The sequence below is a fragment of the Rhinatrema bivittatum genome, chromosome 8 (assembly GCF_901001135.1).
Source record: "Rhinatrema bivittatum chromosome 8, aRhiBiv1.1, whole genome shotgun sequence".
Classification (NCBI taxonomy): Eukaryota; Metazoa; Chordata; class Amphibia; order Gymnophiona; family Rhinatrematidae; genus Rhinatrema; species Rhinatrema bivittatum.
The window spans coordinates 140701185-140727403 of NC_042622.1; the positions used below are offsets into that span (position 1 = coordinate 140701185).

Below are 26219 nucleotides of genomic sequence, written 5' to 3' on the forward strand. Positions count from 1 at the left end.
ATGCCCCAAAGGGTAGTGCTCAAAATTGGAAATGTTCCCCGAGCATCATAAACCAGACAAATCAGCAATGATATCTCTGAATAGGAATGTGCATGTAAGCCTCCAAAAGATCTAATAATGCCAGAAGTCCTTTTCTGTCTGCTGCAATTACTGACTAAAGAGTCTCCATTTGGAAGTGAGGTGCTCTTAGACACATTCACCTACTTTACATACAGAATGGGATGAAATGTGCCTTCCTTCTTAGGTACCACAAAAATGGAATAAATTACCCTGATCTGTCTTTTCTTACTTTATTAATTTTCAAAACATTAAGTATAAACTTTGCACAGTAATTTGAGAGTTACTACAGAAAACATGAAAAAGCCAGGATAGCAATAAAGAAACAAAAAAAGTATTCTCTTTTGCTTATGACAAAAGAGTGGAGGGTGGGGGGGGGGGGGGAGGAAAAAGAGAACAAATAGAAACTGCAGCATAGAATTGCAAGATAAACTAAGGTGGCATGAAGATTACCCCATTCAAAACAGATAACCGTTAAAGAACTCTGAGTTAGATATGAGATTAGTTACTCTGGCATTTAAGAAGTTCCACGATTGCTCTGGACTAAAAACCATAAGGGGTAGATTTTATAAATTTACGCGCGCACGAACAAAAGTACACTGGATTTTATAAGATACGCGCGTAGCCATGCGTATCTTATAAAATCCGGGGTCGGCACGCGCAAGGGGGTGCACATTTGTGCAACCTGTGCGCGCCGAGCCCGGCGCGCTCTGCCTGTTCCCTCCAAGGCCGTTCCGAAATCTGAGCGGCCTCTGAGAGAACTTTCCTTCCACCTCCCCTCACCTTCCCCTCCCTTCCCCTACCTAACCGACCCTATCTAAACATCCCCTACCTTTGTTGGCAGATTTACGCTTGCCGAAAGCAGGTGTAAATCTGCGCGCGCCAGCGGGCTGCTGGCGCGCCATCACCCGACCCGGGGGCTGGTCCGGAGGCCTTGACCACGCCCCCGACACACCTCCAGCCATGCCCCAAAATCCATGCTGCCCACCCGACACGCCTCCTTTGCAAAGCCCCGGGACTTGCGCGCGCCGCCGAGCCTATGCAAAATAGGCTCGGCGCACGCAGGGGGGGGGGGGGGGTACGCATGTATCCCTTTGAAAATCTACCCCTAAATGTATTAGCATTCAATTTAATTATACATTTACAAGGATAATGTAACAAAAAGCTTGTACCTAGAGCCTGAACTTCAGGAAGCATATATACCTATGAACTAGAATACGTACTTGCTGTGGTGCTGAACTAGAAGCTGAAAGTGGACACAAAGTATATGATTAGAGACCATGAATATGAATGCTGTTAATGTAAACCGTTGTGATCTTCTTTTGGAAGAATGGTATATAAAAATCTAAATAAATAAATATCCAGAAAAGCTTTAAGTTGTTCTTGTGTAGTTCTGGCTAAGTCACGATATATCCGGATTAAACCACTAAAAAAGGGAACATTTAAATTTTTGAAATAAGACTTCATCACCAGGCTTAGATTCTGCTCAGAAAAAAAAAAAAAAAAAGGAAACCAACATTGTAGACCTCTCAATCACTTCCCTAGCTGAATTTTCCAAATATGCAGATAGATTAGAAAAGTCCACTGCATTCTGAGAGGATCCAAGCTGATTAGAACTCTGTTTATGAAGAAGAATCAAAAGTTGTTTTAAAGACAGGAATTATATCAGATGAAATTAAGATTTCAATTAAATATCTTTTAAGCAAGACTCAAGGCAGTTTCACCAAGAACTTTAGGAAAGCTTATAAATCTCAAATATAAAATGCCTTAGATAATATTCCATAGATTCCAGCCTTCTAAGAGAAGCGAAACGCTCATGAATAACAGATGCATTAATAGTCTGTAAGCCTTTGATAATATTCTCCAAAACTTGAATGGAATTCAAGTGTTCCTGAAGAATTTGCTGATGATCATGAGCAACAGAGCCCAGCTTCTGGGAGACAGACCGTCTCCAATTGCCAGCACTGATCATTAAAATGTCTGGAACAAACTTGCAATCAAATCCCAAAAGGGACTCCAAGGTGACCACTGCTGGTTTAATAATCCCAAGGGAGGGGGTGCCAAGGAACTATACGCTTACCTTCTAACATGGTCCCAGCCTCAGATGTACTCCCAACCAGTAGCTCCAAGGATGAGACGCTGCCAATGGCACCTTCCTCCGTGAGATGGTCAAAACGCAGAGGCTTATAGAAAAACTCAACCCCCCTCCCCCCCCCTGCCAGACAAGACGCCAGCATCACCCTCCGTATAGGGCTGAATGATGAGATCAGCACCGCACTAGGTGGAAGCAGGCAGCGGAGGTCTGGAATCCAGTGGGCTGAGAAAGACTTCCCCGTGCAACAACGGGGCTCCTCTTTCCGTTCCGCCAACAGGGCTCGAAGCTCATGAGTCTGGGGCAAGGACAGCAAATTCTGTGATCAAGCGCTGGTCCAACGGGCGTGAGGACTGAGGGAAAAATTCTCTCTCCCCTCTCTTATGTGTCATAATTCAAGCAAGCGAACAAACGAGTAGATGTCAGAGCAGGAAGAACGGGTCCACTCACGTCGCCATCTTAGATTCCTCCTTCCATCTTCAGTTGAAGCCAGCACAACCACAGTTAAAAGGAGAGGTCAATCTAGTGTGGATCTCATCATCTCCATTCCCCCTACTCCAAGATGCATACAGGAAGACCATGAAAGCCGCAACTACTGGACCAGCAAAATTTAAGGTGCTGCCATCTCTTATAAAGGAAAGGACACATTGATCCACTCTAATCTTGGCCCACTCCTTATAAAAATGGGATAACCGTCCCGTGATGCACATGACCGTAGTTCATTGAAAGCCCTTGAGCCCTCCAGAATTGGACCCCATACTCTTAGGAAGTCATGTAGATGTCACAAAAGAGCTGAGATTTAGCCACAAATTAATAATGAAAAATAATTCTTCTCTGGACAATAGTGCCTAGCTTCCCAAAACTTTGATTTACTAGGAATTGACTTTCGGTGTCCCTTAAGTTTATCCTCAGGCAACTTGTGAGACTTACATTCACCTAAGTTCTCAACCAACTTCTCCAAATCTTCCCCAAAAAGAGTAATGCTCTTTCTGAAAGGGAAGTTACCAAGCTGGCACTTGAACCATACTTCAGCTGCCCAGCTGTGGAACCAGAGCAGTTGCCTAGCCAAAATTGCTGGCACCACATTTCTGACCACTGTGCGCAGCAAATCCTACAGGGCATCAGCAATAAAAGCCATGCCAGCTTGTAGGCATTCTGCCTCCTTCTCTTAAGGCAATTCTACTACTGGGATCTGGTGCACCCAGCACATACATGCTGGTGCATGACACTACTGCAACCGGCTGCCCTAAAACAAAGACTTCAAAATTGTTTTGAGATGAATTTCCATCTTCCAATCATAAGTCTTCAAGGGCTCCATGGGAAAAAAAGTGATTCTCTCTGATCGCCAACACCAGTACAACCCCCCCGGGCACCTTTCAGTTACAGAGCATCTTCCGGAAGATGTTATAGCTTTGCCATGGCTCTGCCAACCTGCAGACCAACCTCCAGCATATCCCACTTCCCAAAAACAATGTTTTAGCTGTCCAAGGAAAAGTAAAGGTTTTGAAGGGACCTCTAAGCACTTCCAAAACAGGATCTTCTACTTCCTGCTCCTGTTTATTTTCCTTAATTTCCAGCTCTGCTAGAACCCGAGTAATCTGAGCTGCCAACTTGACCCTCTTAAAAAGACTGTATACATTTTAAGCATCCTCCTCAGCAACTGGAATTTCCCCCTCCTTCAAAGGGTCTCTCTCGATTCCCATTCCCCTTAACTACTCAGAAGGCTCCTCTGGAAAATGTCTCTCTGAAGCCCCTAACTATGTTCACATCAGAAATAATGTAAGCTATCCTGTTCTTGGGATGGGAGTGGTACACAAACTCCAGGAATCTGATCCTTAGAGGCTTCTCCCAAATCAGAATGCTGAGTGGTAACTCCCCCAGCCACGGGGGATAGATTAAGAGAAACAGAGCACGCCGTCCCTGAAGCTTCCCACACCGCGGAAGAGCACAAAATGGCCACCATTCCACCCTGATGACTTGCCCAACAGAGTCTGCCTCACAGCTCAGCTGTTTCTTCACAGCAGTTCTTCTGCCTCCACTGCTGGAAGAGACACTTCCGAAGAGCCCTCTCCAAAGTCTACAAATGCCCTGCTGAGACCCAAAGATAAAATATTCCCCCAACAATCTCCACATCAAAGGCAGCACTTCCCGCACTCCAAAAGAAGCCACTCTGAGAGCTCTGCGGCGCATGGCAATACTGACCTCCTCTGATGAAATCTCTCTCCCCACTGCAAGAAACAAACACTTTCTCAAACAGCCCACACAACAGGTAGGACTGCGCGAATCCTCTTCTTGCAGGCCTCTCTCCCAGCACACTGTGCTGCTACTTCACAAAAAATAAATAAGATATTTATATACAGGGGAAAAGGAAGTAAACAGCTCTTAAAAGGCCCCTAAAGCTTAAAAGGAAAAAGACATACGTCACTCAAAGTCTTCTAGGAAGTCAACAAGGCAAAAGATCAGGAAATGCTAGGGTTTAAAGCTTAAAAGTAACCCCCACTATGTAGACTTTTAGGTGAATATGGCTGGAGAAGACAAAAATGGTAGGATGCAACCACGTTTTTTGTTTTTTGGGTTTTTTTTTTAAACCTAGCAGTTTTCTCCAGCTGCTTTGGGCCCCCAACTCAACCAAAACTCAGGTTGGGATCCTGGCACCAAGAGGCTTCAATTCACATGGATTGATTTTTCCCCTCCACCCCACCTAGGCTGGTCATTGCAGTGGCAGTTCTTTTGGCCAGGGGCCATGCATCAGGGTTCCTTCCAGAACCCTCAATTATGGACTTTGAATCCAGTAACTAGGTGTCACTCTTGACTGATGATCACAACTCCTATTCTAGAGGAGCTGTAAACACTGCCTCTGCAGCAAACCTCAGCAGATACAAGAAATGAAAGTCAACTCAGGAATCAAACTGGGGAACTCGTGCATGACCTTGCACTAAGTCAGTGGACCAACCCTGGATAGTGACTTCTGATGTTCTTCAGCCTGCCTCTAGGTGTCACTGCACATGCAGTGTTTGGAACTCTGTCCCCTACAGATGAATGCCAGGGGGACACCCTGGCCCAGCTTAATTGCTTCACGAACTCCATACAGTACCCAAAATATTCAACCTTTTGAATTAATTTTTCCACATCCTGATACTGCAACCTCTTTTTTTTTTTTTCAAGCCAGGGTTCTCAAGACATGAGTTTGCCATCTTTTGGTGCCAAACTATCACTGATCTAAAGGAGCATCTCCCTAAACTAAGACAGCAGGAGATCATTCTTACATAAATATAACCTCTTATTTCGCTCACACCCAATTTGAACACACTTCCTGTGCAGTATTTTCTAGCACCACCAACCCATAAACATCACATTGTGAGAAGTCCAGGCTTTGCCTCCAATACTTACTTTACTTTCTGGCTTCTTCAGCTGGTAAGTGCCACACACCAGAATATTATGCCAGCCATCCACAGGGCACCATTCAACAGCATCAGCATTGTATTCCGTGTCTATGACTTGCAGGGTCTGGGTCTTGCAGTGCCATGCCATGACAGATAATGCTCATCCTAATTGCTTGACACACAGGAAGAAATGGAGAGAAGTCAGAATACCACATCAATTAGGAAGTCAGAATCCAGATGTGTCACTATCTCCCCATTTCTCCAGAATCCCCAAGATGAAAGAAGAGATTGAGAAATTACTACTTACCTGATAGTTTCCTTTTCTTTAGGACAGTCAGATGAATTTAGAACAAGTGGGTTATACATTCCTACCAGCAGATAGAGATGAAGTAACCTGATGTCACAGCATATATATACCCCTGCACTGACACCAGCCTGTCAGTATTCTCTTCAAAAGCATCTGTGGACAGACTAGCAAAAAACTTGATGAAAAACAGATAATCACTGCAATACTGAGTCAACAGGCAATATTGAACCCACAAAAGAATGTAATACTACTAGTCTAGGGACTGGAGTAACACTTACCAGTAAGCCCTGTAAACCTTCATTGGGAGGCTCGGAAGGTTCCACTATCCAAGCCTGCACCTCTTCTGGGTTGTTGGGGGACAAAGGACTGAGACTCACACCAAAGGGTCAAGTCCTCTGAAGGCTGCTCCTGTACAGGATCGAAAATGCTTGGATCCTCTAGCATGCCCTCTAATGTGAAGGGGAGCGCTGTGCCTGCTTCTTATCCTCCAGAAAACGAGGAACTGGAGATTCACCCCACTTACTGGCCAGTTTCTCCAACTTGCAACCAAATAAAAGCGAGCCACTAAGCGGCAATTTGGCGAGATCAGCCTTGGAGGTCGCATCAGCTGACCAGTTTCTTAACCATAACCAACACCTGGCCACTGCTATTAAAGCCACCCTTCTGGCTGATGTGCGGACCAAATCACAGCCTGCCTTCGCCAAGAAGGCAGCAGCTGGTACCAAAACTACCCTGGAGTTTACCCCAGTCATCAACCTCCTGGGAGAGAAACTAACAAGAGCGAGCCACCAAGAAACAAGAAGCAATCTGTAAGGTAATTGCCACTGCTTCAAATGCCCACTTAAGGATAGTCTCAATCTTTTACCATGAGCATCGTTCAAGGCCACTTCTCCTTCCACAGGATTAGTGATCGGCTTGGAGACTGCGCACACAAATGCATTTCCACCTTATGTTTTTCCTAAGTGCACTCTTACCACTGGATCCAGAGGGTACAGGCCTTCCAAAATCCAACCCCCTTTGAAAATAGACTTTGGGGCGTCCCACTCAAGATCAATTAATTCTTGAATGGCCTCCATCAAGGGGGAAAAAACAAGAGGCTGTATGCAAGGAAACCAAAATAGGATTTCTCTTTGGCTCAGACACTGAATCTTCACCAGGAACTCCAAGCAATTTTCAAGGTCTGGGAAATCAGAGCTAGCAGTTCATTTCTATGAAAGAACTGCAACATAGTTCCATACAGCTCTGATTCAGGGGATTTTCACCATCCTCGAGAGAGGCAGGATCTGCATCATCCGTGCCATCCGGATCTCCATCCAGAGGACCTGCTGCCGCTCCAGAAGTACTCCGGCGGACAACAAAAAATCCAGGCAAGGTTTTCCCCCTCCGCCTCTACTTTACGAGCATAGGACAGGGCAGGGGACTGCGCCCCCTGGAAAAATCCTACCCATAAAAAAAGTAGAAGCATCCAGACTGGGAGGGGCCTGAGGTGAACTCACCGAGCTACCTTCCCTTGCTGAGGAACCAGATAAGGGACATTCCAAAACCAGGCACCCCCACCTGAATAGTCTTTACCCAGACCCACATCTGGCTGGGAAGAATCAGACTTAGTGAAATCAGAGGAAGACAATTCACCCTGAGCCTCCAAACAGCACTGGCACAAATCAGTAGGCATTCCTAAGTTGAGATGCCCATATATAGCAAGCAGCGCAAAGAGAAAGGCGCTTAGGCACCATGATGGCAGACACGCTGAGCGGCAGCCAGAGGCATGCGTCTAGCTGGGGTTTTGTTTTTTTTTCTTTTTTTGAGATAGGCACTCAACTAGGCGCCAAGAAATTATGCATCCAAAACCTAAGCGCTTACCTAGGCAGCCAAAAATTAAATACACAAAAAACTGAAGCGCACAGGTAAGTGCGCAGCTACTACGCTTCGCTTAACATCGGCGCACAGACTACAAGCCCCACTGTGTGCCCAAAAACCGGGCATGCAACCTGGACGCACAGCAAGACGCGCACGCCGGACTGACAATCCTGTAGAGAGCAGCCTTAGAAAGCGCATGAAAAGTTGTTGCGGCCTACCACATGGCACGTAGCAAAAAGCCTCGGAGCAGCTCCTAGCCTAAGGAGGCTGCTCAACCCACCAGGCTGCCCAGGTCCCTTGACCTCCCACCGAGCAGAACGAATGACAGACCAGTGCACTGAGCACAGAGACCAGGAGAGGAGGGAAACCTGTACAAAAAAAAAAAACCACCACTCCTGCTAAGCCTCTATTTTTTTTTTAACTTACTGGAGCTCAGCCATACCTAGCTGAGCAGAGACTGTCTCCGGCTGCGGAAGGAGAGGGCATGTGCAGTCACCGTCGCGCTCAGCTTCGTGCTCTCGCTGCCTTTTAGCTGCTCAAGTAGCTTAAGTCCACGCCAGCAAAACCAGGTACCGGACCAAGATGCACATCTGAGGAACCACGGAAATTACCTCAGGAATACTCAACTAGGGGAGGGACCATTTGGTATCACCACAGGAGAGCGAGGCAAATTTTATCCTTAATTCTCCTTTATTTTAAAATGAAGTAATCCCCAGTGGAGAGATGCATATCCACCTTCTGCTGGAGACAGAGAATACTGGCAGGCTAATGTAACTGCAGGAGTGTATATACTATGTCCTCAGTTTTTGTCATCTCCATCTGCTGGTAGGAATGCCCACTTGTTCTGGATTCATCTGACTGGATGCTAAGAAACTTTTTTTTTTTTTTAATTTATTGATTGGGAAAAACTAAGAGCCAGCCCCAGAGCTCAGGCCATAGTACTACAGACTATGAATAACACAGTAGTAAATAAGGACCTAAGCATGCTTAAACTTAACTGTGGTGGTGCTGAATTCCACCATTTCCACTGGTAGGCCACTCCAATCCTGATCTTTTTCTTTGGTTTTAACAAGTCCCATACTGAATCTAACTGCCAGGTACCCTTGTGCATCTTCCCACCAAGATTTGTAACATTCCAAACTATCACCAGAACTAGTGAAGGTTTTGTCCAAAACATTCAGCCACCTAGTGCTCACTGATGTGAGGTTTATAACCATGGCTGCTCTGTGCAGGTTACCCCAGCAGCAGTAGTGCCACTCTCTGGTTCATGTTATCCCCTGTTTGGCTCTCACATATGAATGGGCAAACATACAAGCCCTTGTCCCTCATTTATTCTACCTATTGTTCCCCACTCCCACCTCCCTTTATTGCAGTGCAGGGAATCCAAATGCAGATCTCCTGCCATTAAGTGCAATCAAGCCTGGGCACACCATAAAGGTGCTGAGCTTAGGCTCAGTGAAAGAGGGTGGTTGCTGTTACTGAGGTGAGGCTCTGACAGTCAATGAGCAGCCCTTGCGTTACAAATGAACCACTGAACTGCCCGGACATGCAGTCTGGGGAAGGCAGAGTAATAAGAGACTGCTGAATGAGAAAAAGGGCCAAAAGAGAGAAGGAAAGAAAGATAGACTAATGAAAATGCTCTCCAAGGGTACTCAGTAGTAAAACAAAAAAGATGTACACAAAACAAACAACAACAAAAAAGAGTTATTAAAAACAAAATGTTTCTTTGGGATTCAGATCTTGACATGCATCAGAAAAGCCTTTATTCCTTTTTTGCCAGCACCCCACCACATCTCCACCAGAGCCCTGCCCTCTATTGGTTCTCAGCCTTTTTTCGGTCGGAACCCCCCTTGCCTGTCCCAAATCTGCGCCGCACTGGGCCTCTAATTGTTGGCCAAAGCAAAGGGGGCGCCAGGAGAGGGACAGGACGGGATCCAGCAAGCACAGCAGACCTGGTATGAGAAGCACGCGCTCAGGGCAGGCAAAGCTTGTTTTCTTTTCTCTTCTGCAGCGGCGCAGCCGGATTGTACGTAAAAGCAGCTGATTGGTGCTACGAAACACTCCCGAGGTGGATCCCCCCCCCCCTTTAGAGCGCCACTGGCTTCCTGCAACGCTGCTGCTGTTCTTGCCTGAACAGAACGGCAGCAAAATTAGTGAAAAACTACATGCGACTCACTGCGATGAAAGAGGGGGGGAGATGAAGCACAACCGGGGCAGCGGTACACCAAGAAGCCGCGACACACCGCTTGAGAAGCGTCTAACTCACAGAGTCCCTGTAATATCTTCCTCCTACGATTCAACCCTGTGACCAAGTTCCTAATTCCAGAATTGTTTTTTTTCCTCCTGAAGAAAACAAAATGCGTTTCTCTTTCAGAGAATGTAAATGGCTATATATTTCCGGGCTATACACTCACAAGAAGCAATTCACCGTATCCATCTTTTACAATCATGTACTAAATTAAAGGTTTCTTTTAAACATGTATCTGCTCCTCTACCAGCCACAGAGCCCACTTCATGGTGTCAGCGTGTTGCTGTTCCATATCACAGAAGACAAACTTAAGGGCCATTCAATCCATCCAATGTCATTACTTATGCAATAAACAAAGTCCACGAGTGGATATCAGAACTTACACAAGCAGATAAACAGAAGGAGTGTGAGTCTAATAATTGGGAAAAAAAAAGTATATCAATCCATATGGAGGATGCTGTCCATATTTTAATACAGCTGTTCTCAACTGGTGTGTCACGGCTCCCGGAGTCCCAAAGCCCCAGTTATACTTCCCTTTACCTTTTTTCCTGCTCCCACGGGCCAATGGGAAGCCTCCTTTCTTCCTGCCCCCGAGGGCCAATGGGAAGCCTCCCTTCTTCCTGCCCCCGCGGGCCAATCGGAAGCCTCTTCCGTTCTTCCTATGCCCGCGGGCCAATCGGAAGCCTCCTCTTTTTTCCTGCCAGTGGGAGGAGGAAGCCGCTGATTGGCCGGTGGGGCAGGAAGAAGAGGGGCATCTCACAGCCCGGGAGTGGGGGTGGTTTGAGGGGGATTGGGAGGAGTGGCAGTGTCCAGGCCCGTGGCGACGAAGAAGCCCGATCCTGTGACTGCCACGTGGAAGTGCTGAAATAAAACTCAGCGGCGAGCCACAAAGAAAGGCCAGCCGCGCCAGGATTTTCCACTTCCAAAGCGGCAGGGAACTGCGATAGAGTAGGGATTCTCCAAAGCAGCAGTGAGTCACAAGCAGGAAGAGGCCGGTTGCTCCAGGGATTCCCCCCGAAGCAGCAGTGAGCGCGGCAAAGTGAAAGTGGCGTTCAGCCATGCTGATTACAGATGAGGCAATTGGAGCTCCCAGCGGCCATAAAAGCAGGCAGATGGGAGGCCGAGGGAGCCTAGGGATATCCCAACAGCCAGCAGAAAGGCTTGAGTGCTGTGGCATATTTTTCTAAAATAAATGTTTGCTGCAGCAGCCCTGGGAAATCTGCCACTGCGAAATTAAAGGGGAACACAGCATTGGGGCTCTAAGCAAAGTGTAGGGTCCATACCGTAAACAACGCGTTTGACAGCCGACGCTCAATTTTGCCAGCGTCAGTTCTCAAACCCGCTGACAGCCATGGGTTCAGAAACCGGACGCCCGCAAAAGTGAGCATCCAGTTTTCGAGCCGTGGGCCCATTTTAAATTTTTTTTATTTTTAACTTTTGGGGCCTCCGACTTAATATTGCCATGATATTAAGGCAGAGGGTGCACAGAAAAGCAGTTTTTACTCATGTTTGTTTACCCTGCATGTGCAATTCAACCATTGTTGGTTGTCTGAATAAAAATCCTCTTTACTAATTCCCTCTGTTGCTGAAGCAGTGAGCTACACTGGATACTTATTCCAAGTCAAGTATCATGCTTAATTGATTCGGGGTAGTAGCCACCTTAACAAGCAAGCTACACCCATGCTTATTTGTTTACCCAGACTATGTAATTCATTCCTTGTTGGTTGATGCTGACATAAATCATCTTTTCTGCATTCTCTCTGCCGTTGAAGCAGAGAGCTATGTTGGATGTGCATTGCAAGTGAAGTATCAGGCTTAATTGATTCAGGGGTAGTAAGCGCCGAAACAAGCCAGCTACTCCTGCTTATCTGTTTACCCAGACTATGTAATTTATTCCTTGTTGGTTGATGCTGAATATAAATCATCTTTTCTTCATTTTCCCTGCCATTGAAGGAGAGAGCTATGCTGGATGTGCATTGAAAGTGAAGTATCAGGCGTATTTGATTTAGGATAGTAACCGCCGTAACAAGCAAGCTATTCCCCTCCTTTTTTTATATCAATCTTATCTGTTGTGTTCTCTCAACAGGATATGCATTAGTGGTAAATTATTGCCTTGTCATACGGAGGGCTATTGTGCCTGGTCATAAAGGGAGTTTGTTTTGCTTTTAGGGAGATGTCATCAGAACCAGAATATCTTTTTTTGCATGGTGAGTTCTATGGGTAATACCCAAGTTCTGCTCTGCATCCATTGTTGGAGGTCAAGGGGGTTCCCTTGGATGCAGAGTGTATGTTTACATATAGCCCCATGACGGTCACATTTTCAGTGTATCATGCATGTGAGAACCAAGTCAGGTGTGTCCCAGCCAAAAAAAAGGTTGAGAACTACTGGTCTAATCCATGTATTGAGACTCCAAATCTCTGCCTGCCTCTGGGGACCTGCATGTGAAACAGGAAGCATTTCAGAGAATGCTGCCATGGTAGTTCTGGATTCAGCTTTCTACCTAAGATCCTAAATTTGGCTTGCAGAACCTCCCTCCCTCCCTCATTTTCACATGTCGCTGGTGCCCAAATGTACCAGGACAGCCGGTTCCTCCCCCGCACTATCTAAAGTCCTATCTAACTGCTGTGTGAGGTCCGCCTCCTTCGCACCAGGGAGGCATGTTACCAGGCGATCCTTACATCCACCAGCCATCCAACTGTCTACATTCCTAATAATCAAACCACCAGCTCTGACAGCCAACCTGATCCTTCCCTCCAGGGCAGTAGCCCTGGGAGAGACATCCTTGGTGCGAGAGGACAATGCATCAGCTGCAGGGTAGGTCCTTGCTACAGGATCCTTTCCTGCTGCACCAGGTTGATGTTCTCTGATCATGAGACCTTCCTCCTCCAAGGCAGCACCAGGGCTGCCAGTCTGAAGTTGGGACTTGGCTACTATGTTCCTGAAGGTTTCATCTATATACCTTTCTGTCTGCCTCAACTCCTCCAGGTCTGCCACTCTAGCTTCCAGAGATCGGACTGGTTCTCTGAGAGACAGGAGCTCTTTGCACGGGGTGCAGTCATAACTTTTCACCAACAGGTTAAAAAAAAAAAAATCATACACGTGACACTGAATGGAAGAGACGGGAAAGCTTCCCCCCCCTACCCCTTTCTGTTGGACTGCTGTCTTCATCTTAATTTTGTTCAGTTCCTGATTAAGTTTTGGTTGCTATGGGAGTAAAAAATGCATACAATTAGGGTCCTTTAAATGTATTAGCATACTTACTGTTTATCTGATAGTGACCTACAAGGATATGATTAAAGGGAAATTTCTGAATTGCATTTGAAGACTGAGGGCAGGTGACTGTAAAATTGTCACCTGCCCTCTGACTAGCTATTTAATACAAAACACACAAACACACTAAAGACTATGCCAATAGTTTACTTCTCCCCCAAACTTTTAAGTTCTAAAATTTCTCCCCAAGCAGTACTTATAGAGTCTCTCTTCAGCCACAAAGGTGATCCTCTCCTTTCAGTACTTCCATTGGTTGATGTCTTAAACAAACTTGGGGAGCAATAGGGTTTGATGTGAAGTCTGAAGAGACTAGTCTATCCCCGCAGATTGCAGCCCTGATAAAACGCAAATCAAGGAGGGTCCCCAAAGCACTTCAAAGGGTGCTTTGGGACAGACCAATGAAGGAAAATAAGTTTACAAAATTTGGCCCACCAGAGATGAAAGGTAAAATGCATGTCAAACCCATTGAAACTTCTTCAGGGAGCTAGGTAAAATTTAAGTTCCTATTTATTTAAAAGGGCCCATTTATAAGCAAGTTTTACCACACCTCTGGGGTCAAACCCAGTCGGGTTCCCTCTGAGGTTCTAATAAAACTAACCCGGCTAGCTCTTACAAAAACCTTTACGATTTTATAACCTTTTTTTTCTTCAGATCAAAGGCACAGCTATAGGTGCCACCATGGCCCCTGACATCACCTGTCTCTACATTGCAAAGTTTGAATTTGCTGTTGTGTACCCTTCCTCCTTCTGGTCTTACATCACCACCTTTTTCATTTTGCAAGGTTCTGAAATGCAGTTTTGGTTTTTTTTTTATTAACTGGCTGAACACAGGACCCAAAACTTAGATTTACGTCACTAGCATGTTTGATTACTTTAAGTTAGAATAAATGGATCATTTCCATTTACAAGAAAATAACCTACAGAAATATTTTACTTCTTTATACCAACCATCACCCATGTTACCCTCCATGACAGTATCCTCACTGGTCAGTTTTTTCACTTATGACATACTTGTTATTGCTCAGGCTGAAAAGATAACTAAGCAATTTTTGGAATGGAGGTACCCCCCCTGACATGTGGTAAAACATACTTACAAACTGGCCCCTTATATAAATAGGGACTTCCATTGAAACCTCTTTAGGGTGCTGGGTAAAAAGTGTTAAACATGAAATTTGCCTTTTTCATCTCAGGCGGGCCTCCTCAAGCAATTCACAGAAGGCCTACACCCAGTCATGTGAGCTGGGTACGCCCACACTCTAAGGTTATCTTTAAGTCTACTGTAGAGATGGCAGATACCTTTTATCAAGTCTGGCTAGCAACAGAGCATTCTGTTATACCAGAAAAATGACTCGTATTGGATTCAAAGAGCTGTGCAGGGGATGCAAAGTATCCAGAGAAGGGACAAACAAGTCTGGACCCCCAGGAGTGGTTTCAATGTGGACAATGAAGCCACATCACCAAGGACTTTTTTTTTTTTTTTTTTTTTTAAAGTAGAGCCATGCATGTCAACCTAGTGGCCTAGCTCACACAATAGGCTCGAGTTCACAGGAACAGAGTAATCCACCCCAAAGTTAAACCCACGGATATGCTCAGACTTTGGGAAGAAAGCGCACACTGTGCGAGACTGTCCCTGGGCAAGAAGATGAGGAGGGGCAGCACAGATTAACAGAGGCTCACCCTTAATATCCTACACTGAGTTTGTGATACTATCCAGAGTTTGAGATGTTCTGGGACTACCTCACATCTAGTTTGAATCCTCCAAACTGTAATGAACCTTCTCGTCAGCAGACCGCTCCCTGCAAAGATGCTAGTTTATACCACAAGCAGCAGAGGGAGGGCGAAGTGTCGAAGGAAGCAGCAAGGAAAGCACCTCAATCAGCTGCAAGCATCAGGGACTGCAGGGCCCAAGAGAATGGTAAAAGAGGGTACTTACAAAGATGACATATACAACCACAAGTCAGCTTTTCCCCTATTTATGAGGGAAACGGGATCCCGGTCCAAGCAGTTGCTCACCATAGCAAGGCTGAGATGAGAGAGAGGGTATGTGAGGGAGTACAAGAAACTCCCTCAGAACACCAGTTTAGAACAGCGGTTCTCAACTGGTGTGTCGCGACTTCCCGGTCCTCCTCTGCCGGGGCTGAACAGCTGGAGTCAGCAGCACCGGCATGCTCTCTTCTCTCTGCCCCCCCCCCCCCCCCCGCGGCCCGGAAGAGGAAGTGGTGAGCAGCAGGTGCTTGCGTGGGAAGAAGAGACCATGCTAGTGCGGGCAGCATCAGCCCGAAGAAAAGAAGAGAGGCGCGGCTTGAAGGATGAGCAGTGCAGCTCGGAGTAAAATAAGGAACAACGTCAACCCTCGCGGCCGATGGGACTCCTTTCTCCATGAGGACTGAAAATAAAGGAGGCTGCTGCCGCTAGTTCGGGGGGGGGGGGGGAATGTGAATGAGAAAGCATGTGTGTTTGAGATCCTGTGTGTGTGTGAGTGAGATAGCATGTATGTGAATGTTTGAGAGCCTGTACATGTGAAAGAGTATGTCTGTGATTGAGAGCCTGCCTATGAGAGAGAGCATGAATGTAAGTTTGATTGAGAACCTGTATGTGTAAGTTTGTGATTGAAAACCTGTTTGTGTGAAAGAGTATGTGTGTATGATTGAGATCCTTTGTGTGTGAGAGATCATGTGTATGTATGATTAAGAGCCTGTGTGTATAAGTAAGAGAGAGATTGTGTGATTGAGAACTGGTTTAGGTGAGAAAGCATGTGAGTATGTGATTGAGAGCCTGTGTGTAAATGAGAGAGAGAGAGCATGTTTAGAAGCATATGAATGAGAGTCTGTGTGAGAGAAAGACAGCATGTATGTGTGTGTAAGCGTGAAAAGACAGCATGTGTGTAAATGTGTAATTAAGAGCCTATATAATAAGTGAGAGAAAAAGCATGTGTATATGTGAGTGACTGAGAGCCTATGTAAGTGAGAGAGCATCTGAATGTGTGTGTGATTGAGAGCCAGTGTGAGAGAGAGGAGAAAGTTCCAAGCAAACCACCCCTCTTCCTGCTAATTCAAAATAATCTCAGGACACCTGGATATCAAACATTCCCAGGTATACAGAGCAAAACATTTTGTGTATCCTTATTATTTTTCATTACTGGGTCTTTGTGTCTGCTATTTTGAAATTTTTTATATGAGTTTTTAATTATTGGATATTCCATTCAGCTGCTTTGAAATAATCTGTTCTTTTTGTTAGTATAGTTTTACTGCTACTGATTTTATAATTTCTTGATTTGTTTTATAAGGATGGGTGATGTTTCTTATTTTCCTTGTTATACCGCATACAGAGACTCTGGCTTGTTGCAGTTTCCAATTCAGTTTTTGTCTGCATGCTTCTAGTTATGCGTTTTGGTCTCTTTATTCTTTGTTAGGTGAGGGTCAGCACATGTGACTCAGGTGAGGTTTTCTGCTGGCATGTAGTTTCTGTGTAGGGCTCTATAGCAGCCTGACTTGGTCCATTTTCCTAATAGGAGGTGTATTGGTGTCTTAAGGCCTGGTGTAATATTTTCATTGTTGCCTTTTCTTAGGTAAGGTGGTTACTGTTTGAGTACTGGAAATTGGTGCTGTTTTGGTGTGGGATGTTTACTATTTATGCAGTTTCTGTTCAGACAGAATACGTATCTTTCCCTTGTGAGATTCTTAACAATAAAAATAATTACCGGACCTTTACTTTTTATTTCCGCCGTGAATTGTAATGAGCAGTGTGTCACACATGTGAGTGTGGCCTGTCAGGTGCGTCACGATGGGAAAAAGGTTGAGAACCACTGAAGACTGGCCTGGTCCTACTTAAGAACCAATCTCCCCTCACCACAGTATGAGTCAAGTCCCAGGGAGAAGACAGGAAGCCATTGTATGTTGAGGGCTGTAAGATAAGGTCTGCAAAGGTAAGCAGCCTCTTGTGCTATATTTTTCTGTTATTGTAAATAAACAGCCAGAGACTGCCTCAGTTTGTCCTCCTGACCATTTCCCCAAGCTGTGGCCGCTTCCAGTTACCACAAACAGACATGAGCAAACTTTTAAAGCTACAATCTCCTTTCCATCCATACAATTGGTTAGGACCCCCCCAAAAAAAAAATCTGGTTACAGCATGTATGTGTACACATGCCTACACATGTACAGAAAAAGTATCCTGGACTCCTGGTTTGATCTCAGTCTTTTGCCAAACAACTGCATTGCCAACTAGTTTTGTTTCTCTTCAGTTGCTGAAAAGAGCAAACATGCACTTCTTGTACATTATTAATATCTCTGAGGCATTTGAATGTCTCATTTCCCCTATGCTTCTCCTTTACGGCAAGGATAGGCAACTCTTGTTTTGGAGTGCTGCAAGCCAATCAGTTTTTCAGGATATTCATAATGAATATGCATGAGATGCATTTATATACAATGGAGGCCATGCATGTGTAACAAACCCTTCACAGCCTGCTCTCTCAGAACTCGCCACACAGAACAGCAAACAGATTTATTTCCTTCAAAAAGGAAAGCCAAACTCACTCATACATATGTGTGTTTGTGTGTTTTTGGTAAAATAGCAATATAAAACTTTGCAGCCAGCACACAAACACACAGACCCAAATAGCAGCAACCATTTCCTTCAAGTGAGGAAGTCAAATTGAGGCTTCTCCCAAGATTATATATACCACTACAGGTCCTCACTGCAAGGGAAGGCTGAAGTCTACCAACTACATTTATAAAAGGAGAAATATACATAAATCAAGAAATAATAATGAAGACAATTATAAAATTCTAAGTGAAACATTCCACACATTACATATGCAAATGTATCGCATAAATATTCAGTGTGTGTATTGTCAGTGTGCCTGATCATCAGGGTCTCTTGGAAACTCCTCCAAAACAGAAGGGGGATCCCCTGTCCCTCTTGAGAGGAACCAAGGACTCTAATTAGAGATTGGTGGCCCCAGCTGAGAGTTTATGCTAGCTATCAGGCTTCTGTTCAGCACAGAAAGCCTGATAATAAAACCGAAAGAGAAAAATCAGGTGAAAATTCTCCAAACTGAGCAGTCTAACTTATGCCGATGTTGAGGCCTCTCCATCGGAGCCAGGACCAAAGAATCCCCAAAAAACACCCCTGAACCCAAACAAGGTTGCTGAAGGATTGAAACCTCTGTGGGAAGCTGCACCAAAATGGCAGACGTTGCCACTAAAAAACAGCAAGCTAGGGCCCTATTCATTAAACAGTTCAGATCGAGGTTTCGCCAAAAAGGCCTTTTCCATCACTGGAGTGTAAGGCATAAGCCAGTCATACTGGAAGATGTGTGCAACTGAACCAGAGCCTGCAGGCCTGAACACATACTGAACCAAAGTGCAGACCTGAAAACCACAAAATTGACTTTCAAGCTACATGATGACCTCTTTGGTTTAACATGACTGTAAGACTACACAAAGAAGAAACTGCCATTGTTCTTCCTGTCAGACATTCATTTCACAATTTGCTAGTACAGCCTAGACACAGAATTGCTAAACCATGGCCTTGACCGAAACTTTGTATCTAGCCCTGAAGCAAGCACGGTTTCTGAAAGAAACCTCTAGAAACTGCCAGCATTTTTGTAAGAATATGCACATACATAACTCAGATGAACTCATATCAGGAGGAGCCTCCAATCATACGTCTATAGATGGTAGTAACATCCAATCAGAATCAACATTTGGACCTTATGTATATGAATATGTATGAAGTCCTAAGAAAAGAAAAGATCCTGGACAACAGACTGCAGGGAGAAGAACTTTTCCTATTCACCTAACTGCAAGCACTTTTTCTTTCTGCATTCCTGCACCTAAATTCTATACCTGTGAATTTGGCACACAAGATTTTTCTATGAGCTTCAAGACTGGTTTCAAAATATGGCCCAGCTCTGCTTCCTAGCTGTGGAATATTTATCAGGCATTAGGCTAAAGTGAGACTAGCAAATTAAGCCACCTTCACCCCATTCCTGCCTGAGCAGTTTACAGAGGCATCTGTGAGCACTCGGGGTCCTACCTGAGACTGTGGAATTCCTGATTTACCAGGGAATCCGTGACAACTGGATTCCCTCTGTGCTGAGATAGGATCCCTGATTTCCCAGGAGTGTGACCTTACTACTACAGAAAACTTAGGGTGAGATCACTGGCTTAATTATAGCTTGGATAGTCAATTGGCAATACAAGTTGACAAGTGCAGGCTAACATTTATGTACACATTCTTGTGCTACAAGAGTGTTTTGCTTTGTTAAAAACCAGAAATTTAAACCAAATTCTATATCTATCATACCAATTAATGAATGCTTATACTGCTATAATAAAAATCTAGTCATCTTCCTCAAAAGGTATAAGTTCTGCTCCATTAAACTAATGATCATGTGTTGTAAGTTATCTGGTTTTCATATCAGATAATGACTGTAGCCATTCTACTGACATGAGGATCAACAGCACTGGAGCCCCACAGAGGCTTGAGAGCACTCCCCTGAAATCTCCCCAGCGCATACATAAGAAATGCAGAGAGGTCCTGTGGGCGAAGTTGACCTCCAGAAATCACATGCATAGCAGGTGGTGTTCCAGGGTACTATACTTATTGCTGGCATAGCGGCCTCCCAGCTCTGCGACATTCTGAAGCAGGTGCAGGAGGTTGCCAAGCAACTACCTCAGCAGCAGTAAGCACCCTCCAGTCGCTGGTGCATAAGCATCTCGATTGCAGAAAACATGGGGGTCCGTTCAATATACGATGTTTTCAAATCAGCATAGAGGATCTTTGTAATTGGAATCGGCACCCGCAGGCGTCATATACAGGAGAGAATCTCTTTGGGAATAAAGTGAAGGATGTGGTGGTCCAGATCCAGGACCACCATACAAACCCTAGAGCAGCTCTTCACTGGCACTCAGGACCTGTGCTCCTCAGTCAGAAAGCTGTCAGGGTTTGAAACTAGGAAATCCTTTTTCCGCCCGAACAGGTACTACCCTCTGCCATCTTACTCCCATCAGCAACTCCAGCCCCCTCATAGCCGTTCCAGGCAACAGAGGGCCCCGAAGCCCCTGCCAATGCCTCAGTTAACTCTGGGGACAGGGTTTTGACTGGATTGTAGGGAACATATCCAAGTCACTCGTACCCGAAGCAATGGACCTGGAAAGCTGCAGTTCTTTATAAACTGGTGGCCCAGTCTAACCTCAAACCAGTGGGTTCTATCCATTGTTCACAAGGGGTGAAAATTAAACCTTTTGGGTCTCCTACCAAATTGCCCCCCCCCCCCCCCCCGAGCCCATTCTGGGGCCCAGTAGCAAAGCTCTCCTCTCTTAACAGTTAAAGGCGATCAAGCCCATTCCACCAGAGCAAAGAGGGCAGAGATTTTATTCTGGTACTTCCTGAAACCAAAGAAAACTGAGGGACTGCTTCCCATCCCAGACGGCCTTAATCAAATTCATCAAAAGAGAAAAGTTCAAGATGGTTTCCCTGGGCACCCTGATCCCCTTCTTGTAAGAAGTTTGGAATTACCTTAGATTTTTCTTCAGCCCTTCCCCCAGTAATGGCTAAACCGAACAAACAAATCAGACTCTCAAGGCTTTCCTAAGAGCCTACGTAAACCAACACCAGGACAAGTGGGCATCCCTACCCCCTTGGGCGGAGTTCTGCAACAGTAAATCACATGAGCAACACAACCTGGTCATCCTAATTCTGTGATATTTGTCAATCATCCTACCCCCAAGCCAGTTCCAGTCTCCGTCCCCTGCCCTGCAGCCAATTTGATGGGACACAAACTACAGGACTTTAGTTTACATGAAGAACTTTGTATCCAAAAGGTGGGAATAATAGTAGAACAAGCAATCACCAATAAATACATAATAAATGTGAATCAATATGAATTTGCACAAGAGTTTCAGACACAGCCAGATTCAGCTGCTCTCATGTAGAGAGATGGTCAAGAAAGGGATGCACTACTATCTTCACAAGAGGCTTAAACTAAAATTGAATTGTTAATTATGAATCACTAATTCAGGAGCTTAAAAAGATTAAAACACTGGGGAAGGTGCAGGAAGACAGACAATGAGCATCAAATAGGCAAATCAATCTACAAGAAATAATGTTTGTTCAGCAACACCAGAGGTTAACCCAAAGCAATAATGAAATAGACGTACTGCAAACAGTCCGGTCCTGTCTAAAGCTAGAAAAAAAGTTTATCAGCAAAACTAAAAATTGCAGAACCAGCTCGGTGGGGGTCCAAGGGTGTGCTTGAATCAGGGGATTCCCGCAGCATGAACCTTTAAGGAAACCAAGAAGAGCTCAAGAATTCCCCTGCCCCATTTTCCAGTGAAAGTGGGCTGAAGTGGGAAGCCCAGGTTCACAAACAGCTTTTTACCCAAGACTTGGAGGGAACTGAAAAGAAAATCACTTTCAACTATTAAAATTCCAAACATTTGGATATGCTCTGTAAAATTTCAATCTTATTTCAATTAAAGCTTTATATAGTAAAACTATTTAGAAATCATTGTTCAATACTGAATTGTAATCTGAATGTTAACCTGATTATTGCCATTCTAAAAATTTACTTATGAATTAATACAAACTTCAACCTGATTAAATGCATACTTCTCTAATAACGAAATTAACCATGAAAAACACATAATAGAAAAAAATGTTCTAGCCAGAAGTACTTTAAGTTAATAAGTGATCAACTATTCTGTTAGAATCATTCCTTTATGGGGAGGAGCCAAGATGGCAGCTTGACCAGTGCACAGCACTACCTGCTCGCTATTTTCCTCTAAGAATTTTCCTGGTTTCTTTTTTGATCAAAATGCCTGCAAAGAGAAAGGGGAGAATAAGAACTTAGCCCTCAGTCTCCTCTACCTTACCGTGGCAAAAAACGATCCTGCAGTACTCAGGAACGGCATCGCAATCTGGGGCCCAAGTTTCAGCTGCCAAGGGGAATGAAGGAGAGCCTACCCCAGTCTCGCTGAGCCCCCACCACCAGTTGCATGGACAGCCTTGTCGCTTCGCCCCACTTTGAGCCCCGAGGAGGGAATTCAACTGTCAGAGGGCAAGGGAATAGCAGGTATGGAAATGCCTGTGCTTAGTTCCTCAATGATCGGTGGGGAGAGAGCTCGCACTCTGGTGTTGGCTGATATGATCACCTGGGCGGAGAGCGGAGGTGAAATATTAACTGCCGGGACTCTCATACCCAATGGTTTACCACCTTTTTCTGAGAAGCCTGCGGTGGTTACCCTAGACTCTCTGTGGGACTTAATGTCTTCTATAGGAAAAGCTTTTTCAGATTGCTCTTCAAAGATTGATTCACTATTGCAGCAAGTGGACACTATTGTTAACCATAATGATTCTCAACAGCAGGAAATTTCTGATAAGTTTAAAAGTATGGAAGGTGAAATTCAACATGTTAAAGGTGTTCAGTCAACGATTATTCAAGATTGTAGTGTCTTAAACAGGAAAGTGGAGTTCATAGAAGATACTTTAAGGCATCTAAATTTGCGAGTATTCACTTTCCCAGGGTTGTTGGGAGAGATTCCATGAATTACTATAAAAAGATATTTCCTGGATGTTCTGGAATTTACCACTGAATCAGCTCCCCCCTGGATAAAGTATTTTCTACCTTCTCTCTCTAGTGTTCAAACTCAGATTTCTCCTGCATATTTAAATCTGATTTTTTTAGAGTCATCTTTATTTACTGAAAAAGATCTAGGCATAGTTGTGAAGAGTAATTTCAAGAAATTGAATGCACTTTTATGGGGCAAAAAGTCAGGATTTTTCCCAGAGTTAACTAAATCAACTCAGGAAAGAATTCTTGGCTCTACACCAGGATACCTTAGCTATTGGAGCAACCTTCTTCCTAAGGTTTCCATGCAAATGCATTGTTAAATATAATAGATAATTATGTATTTTTTTCACCAGAGCAGCTTAGAAGTTTTATTGACTCCAAGAAGATTATGATCCAAGCAAGTAATATCTAGGTTAATCATCCTTAACAAAACATGTGTATGCCTTTCAAGTTATGCTATTGTTAATTTTTTGTTTTCTGCAATTTTTCTCATGTTTGTTGATCTCCTCCCCACATGTATTGTGGTCTAAAGGATATTGGTTTTTCTGTACAAGAGAATTTTCTAGTTATAAGCATTTTTCTTTTTATTGTATATACCATATTTCTGTACAAAAAGGATACTTTGAAAGTTGAAAAAAAAAAAAACCTTTATTAGATGTTTCCTTATCATACTAAGATGCCTAACACATACATATCACATGTTTAGTTTGCAAAAAATATTTGTTATTCTACACACTAGTATATCAGCCAAGGGCTTATAACTATTGATCAATTTATATCATACTATATGTTTATGCTTTAAGTATTTTAAAAGATGTCTAGATCTCTTATGATATTAAATTAATGATACTCTTTCCAAGACTAGTACTTCCAAATTTATTTTTAATCTATTGATAAGAATGATTAATACACTTTATTCCAAAGCTAATGCAAATTAAATTTAAAGTGGCTTAAATATTTTTCATATATTATGGAATCTTGGAACGTGACCAAACATTGAATTTTATTTAATCATGATCTTGATAAAATATTGAAATTAGAAAACTGGACACTTTTCATTCCAGTATAGCTTTGAATTTTCCTTATGTCTGGCCAATGTATAGACTGTATGAATTTGTTTAAAGGTTCAGCACTAATTATATTATGTGAGATGGACAGAAACCTATATTAAAGAAATTTTATTGACCAACTGGAGGTTAAGTTACATTGACTTAGACTGATTAAAAGATAAAGAAAGCAGAGTTGCTTACCTGTAACAGGTGTTCTTCTAAGGACAGCAGGATGTTAGTCCTTACAGATGGGTGACATCATCAGATGGAGCCCAGCACAGAACTTTGATCTCAAAGAATAGAGAGCTTTTAGCATGCCCTACTGAGCAATCGCAGCTGTAGTCATCACCTTGCCCCCTAGGCAAAGTCCCTCAGTCCATGATATAGCTAATACTGGGAGAGAAACCAACTCCCAGGGGAGGCAGGAGGATTTCACAAGGACTAACATCCTGCTGACCTAGGAGAATACCTATTACAGATAAGCAACTGATTTCTCCTAGGACAAGCAGGATGGTAGTCCTCACACATAGGTGAATCCTTCACTCTAGGTTGTCCGAGCAGGACAAAGCAGGAAACCACACAGTGCTGGAGCACTACCTCCCTCCTTTGTCCGAGATGCAGCCGATCCACCAGGGGTGCAGGCTGGAGAAGAGTTGGGTTCTATTAAGAAAGCCATAAAAAAGACCAGGACACAAAGCCTCATGCGTAGCAGAGATGCCTGAGGCAGAGGAGTGATGCAAGTGCAAATAGAAGCAAACTCCGCATCATGGAAAACGGTAAGCAAGGTTCCTGATAAGTAAACCCCAACAAAAACAGTAGATCTAGATCCTCCTGGATACAGGAAGGGACCCGGAGATGTAAACAAGAGATTCTTGGATGACAACAACATTTTCCTTCGGTGTGAAAAAAACCTAAAAAGAAACAGGCCGAGAGCCCTCCAGAAAGAAATTGTCATCCACAGACAACCAAAGGATCGAATGGATCTGGAGAAGAGTGCCCAGGTTTGGCTGGTAGGCTGAATAGGCAAAAGAAACCTAAGCAACACTTGGAAGAACAAGCAGCAAACCATGGCAGGGCCTAGGACAGACACTGCGTGCAGAAGCATCAGACCTAGCTGACTGCGCAGGACAGCGTCAAGGGTTTCAAGGGATGAGACAATCCCCAAAACAGACTTGTAGCCCAAAACTCCTGAGCAGGGAGATGAGATAGGCTTGAACTCAAGAGCACCTGTCCTCACTCGAGCACCTGTCAGAACAGGTTCATCTATGCTGTCACAAGACAGCAAGGGGAGCAAGAAGGCCCTTTGGGCAACCTAGAGAATGAGAAAAACTAAGGCAGTATTGGCCAGAGAATGGCGAAAATAAGTGGAAAAATGTGGTGTATCCATCCATGCAGGTATACAGAGAGACAACCAAGCGACTTATGCTTGCTCTAGCAGTCCACCAGTCTGCCTCCTTGTGTTCTTTGCTAGGGGGGAGGGGAGGTAAAGCTAAGGTGCCCATGGTATCTATAAACCCCAAGTGAACAACTGACTGCTGAAACCAGCAGAGAGTAACTCACTGAGGTAAGAGCCTTCAGTCTTCTTGAAACAGTGGAAACAGAGCATTTGCCCCAGGGGAGAAATCCCAAAGCTCCACTGGGAGACAGGAAGCTGGGGAGTCGCAGGTGTAGACCCCAGTAGATCATTTCTTTACCAGCCCAGAAACCTGAAGGGCATTAGGGCAGGCCCAGGGTAATCTCGAAACAAGAGTTCCAAGCACCCAGCTGAGGAATCACTACCTCAGCCATGAATGCATTTACCTCCCCTCCTAAGGGAGCACGTGGCCCAGAAATGGACAACGTTGCATGACCCAGGACTTCTCCATCCGCAGATAGGGTGATCCTGAAAGGAGGAATAGCAGCTTGCATGCTACCACGAACAAAGGGCAGTGCCTCTGTTGCGGGGTACTTGACCCCCAACTCCCTCAGCCATGAATATGTCAAAAGGGTGAAAGACACAATCATCCAGCTAATGGACAAACTCTCCTCACAGAGGAGGGTCCCATAGGCAAGAATGACTGATTGTGATCAAGGAAGACACTCCCAAAGTGACTCCTGAACAGGGGAAACCTGGAGGGTCACCAGGGAACAATACTGGACAGGCTCCCTCATGGATAGACCTGCTGCATCTTAGAGCACCCAAGGGAGAGCGCTATTGACTGGTTCATGCAGCTGGCTCCAGTCAGAGCAGTGCCATCCCTTGTCCGGGAACGGAAAGTGAGGGACACCCCTCGAAGGGGTGCAAAGTTGGGTGTCCAGAGGGGAGAGGGAAGCAGTTGGATCAGGTCCTCCCAATCCCAAAAGACCTAGCAACTCTCTGAAGGAGAACTGAGGCACAATCAC

General features: G+C 44.6%; 1 protein-coding gene across 6 annotated transcripts in view; it reads right to left on the reverse strand.

Annotated features, from left to right (window-relative positions):
• Positions 1-22109, reverse strand: part of DPH7 (diphthamide biosynthesis 7) — a 65581-nt gene extending 43472 nt beyond the window's left edge. Inside the window, exons 1-3 of one of the 6 annotated variants that reach the window (XM_029613061.1) lie at positions 10328-10471; positions 9873-10039; positions 5540-5704 (exon numbers count right to left, since the gene is read on the reverse strand). In XM_029613061.1, coding sequence (XP_029468921.1) covers positions 5540-5680 — 141 coding nt within the window. In that variant the 5' untranslated portion in view covers positions 5681-5704; positions 9873-10039; positions 10328-10471. The other 5 variants (XM_029613066.1, XM_029613063.1, XM_029613060.1 and 2 more) reach the window with 5 other exon arrangements.
• Between the last annotated feature and the right edge of the window lie 4110 nt (positions 22110-26219).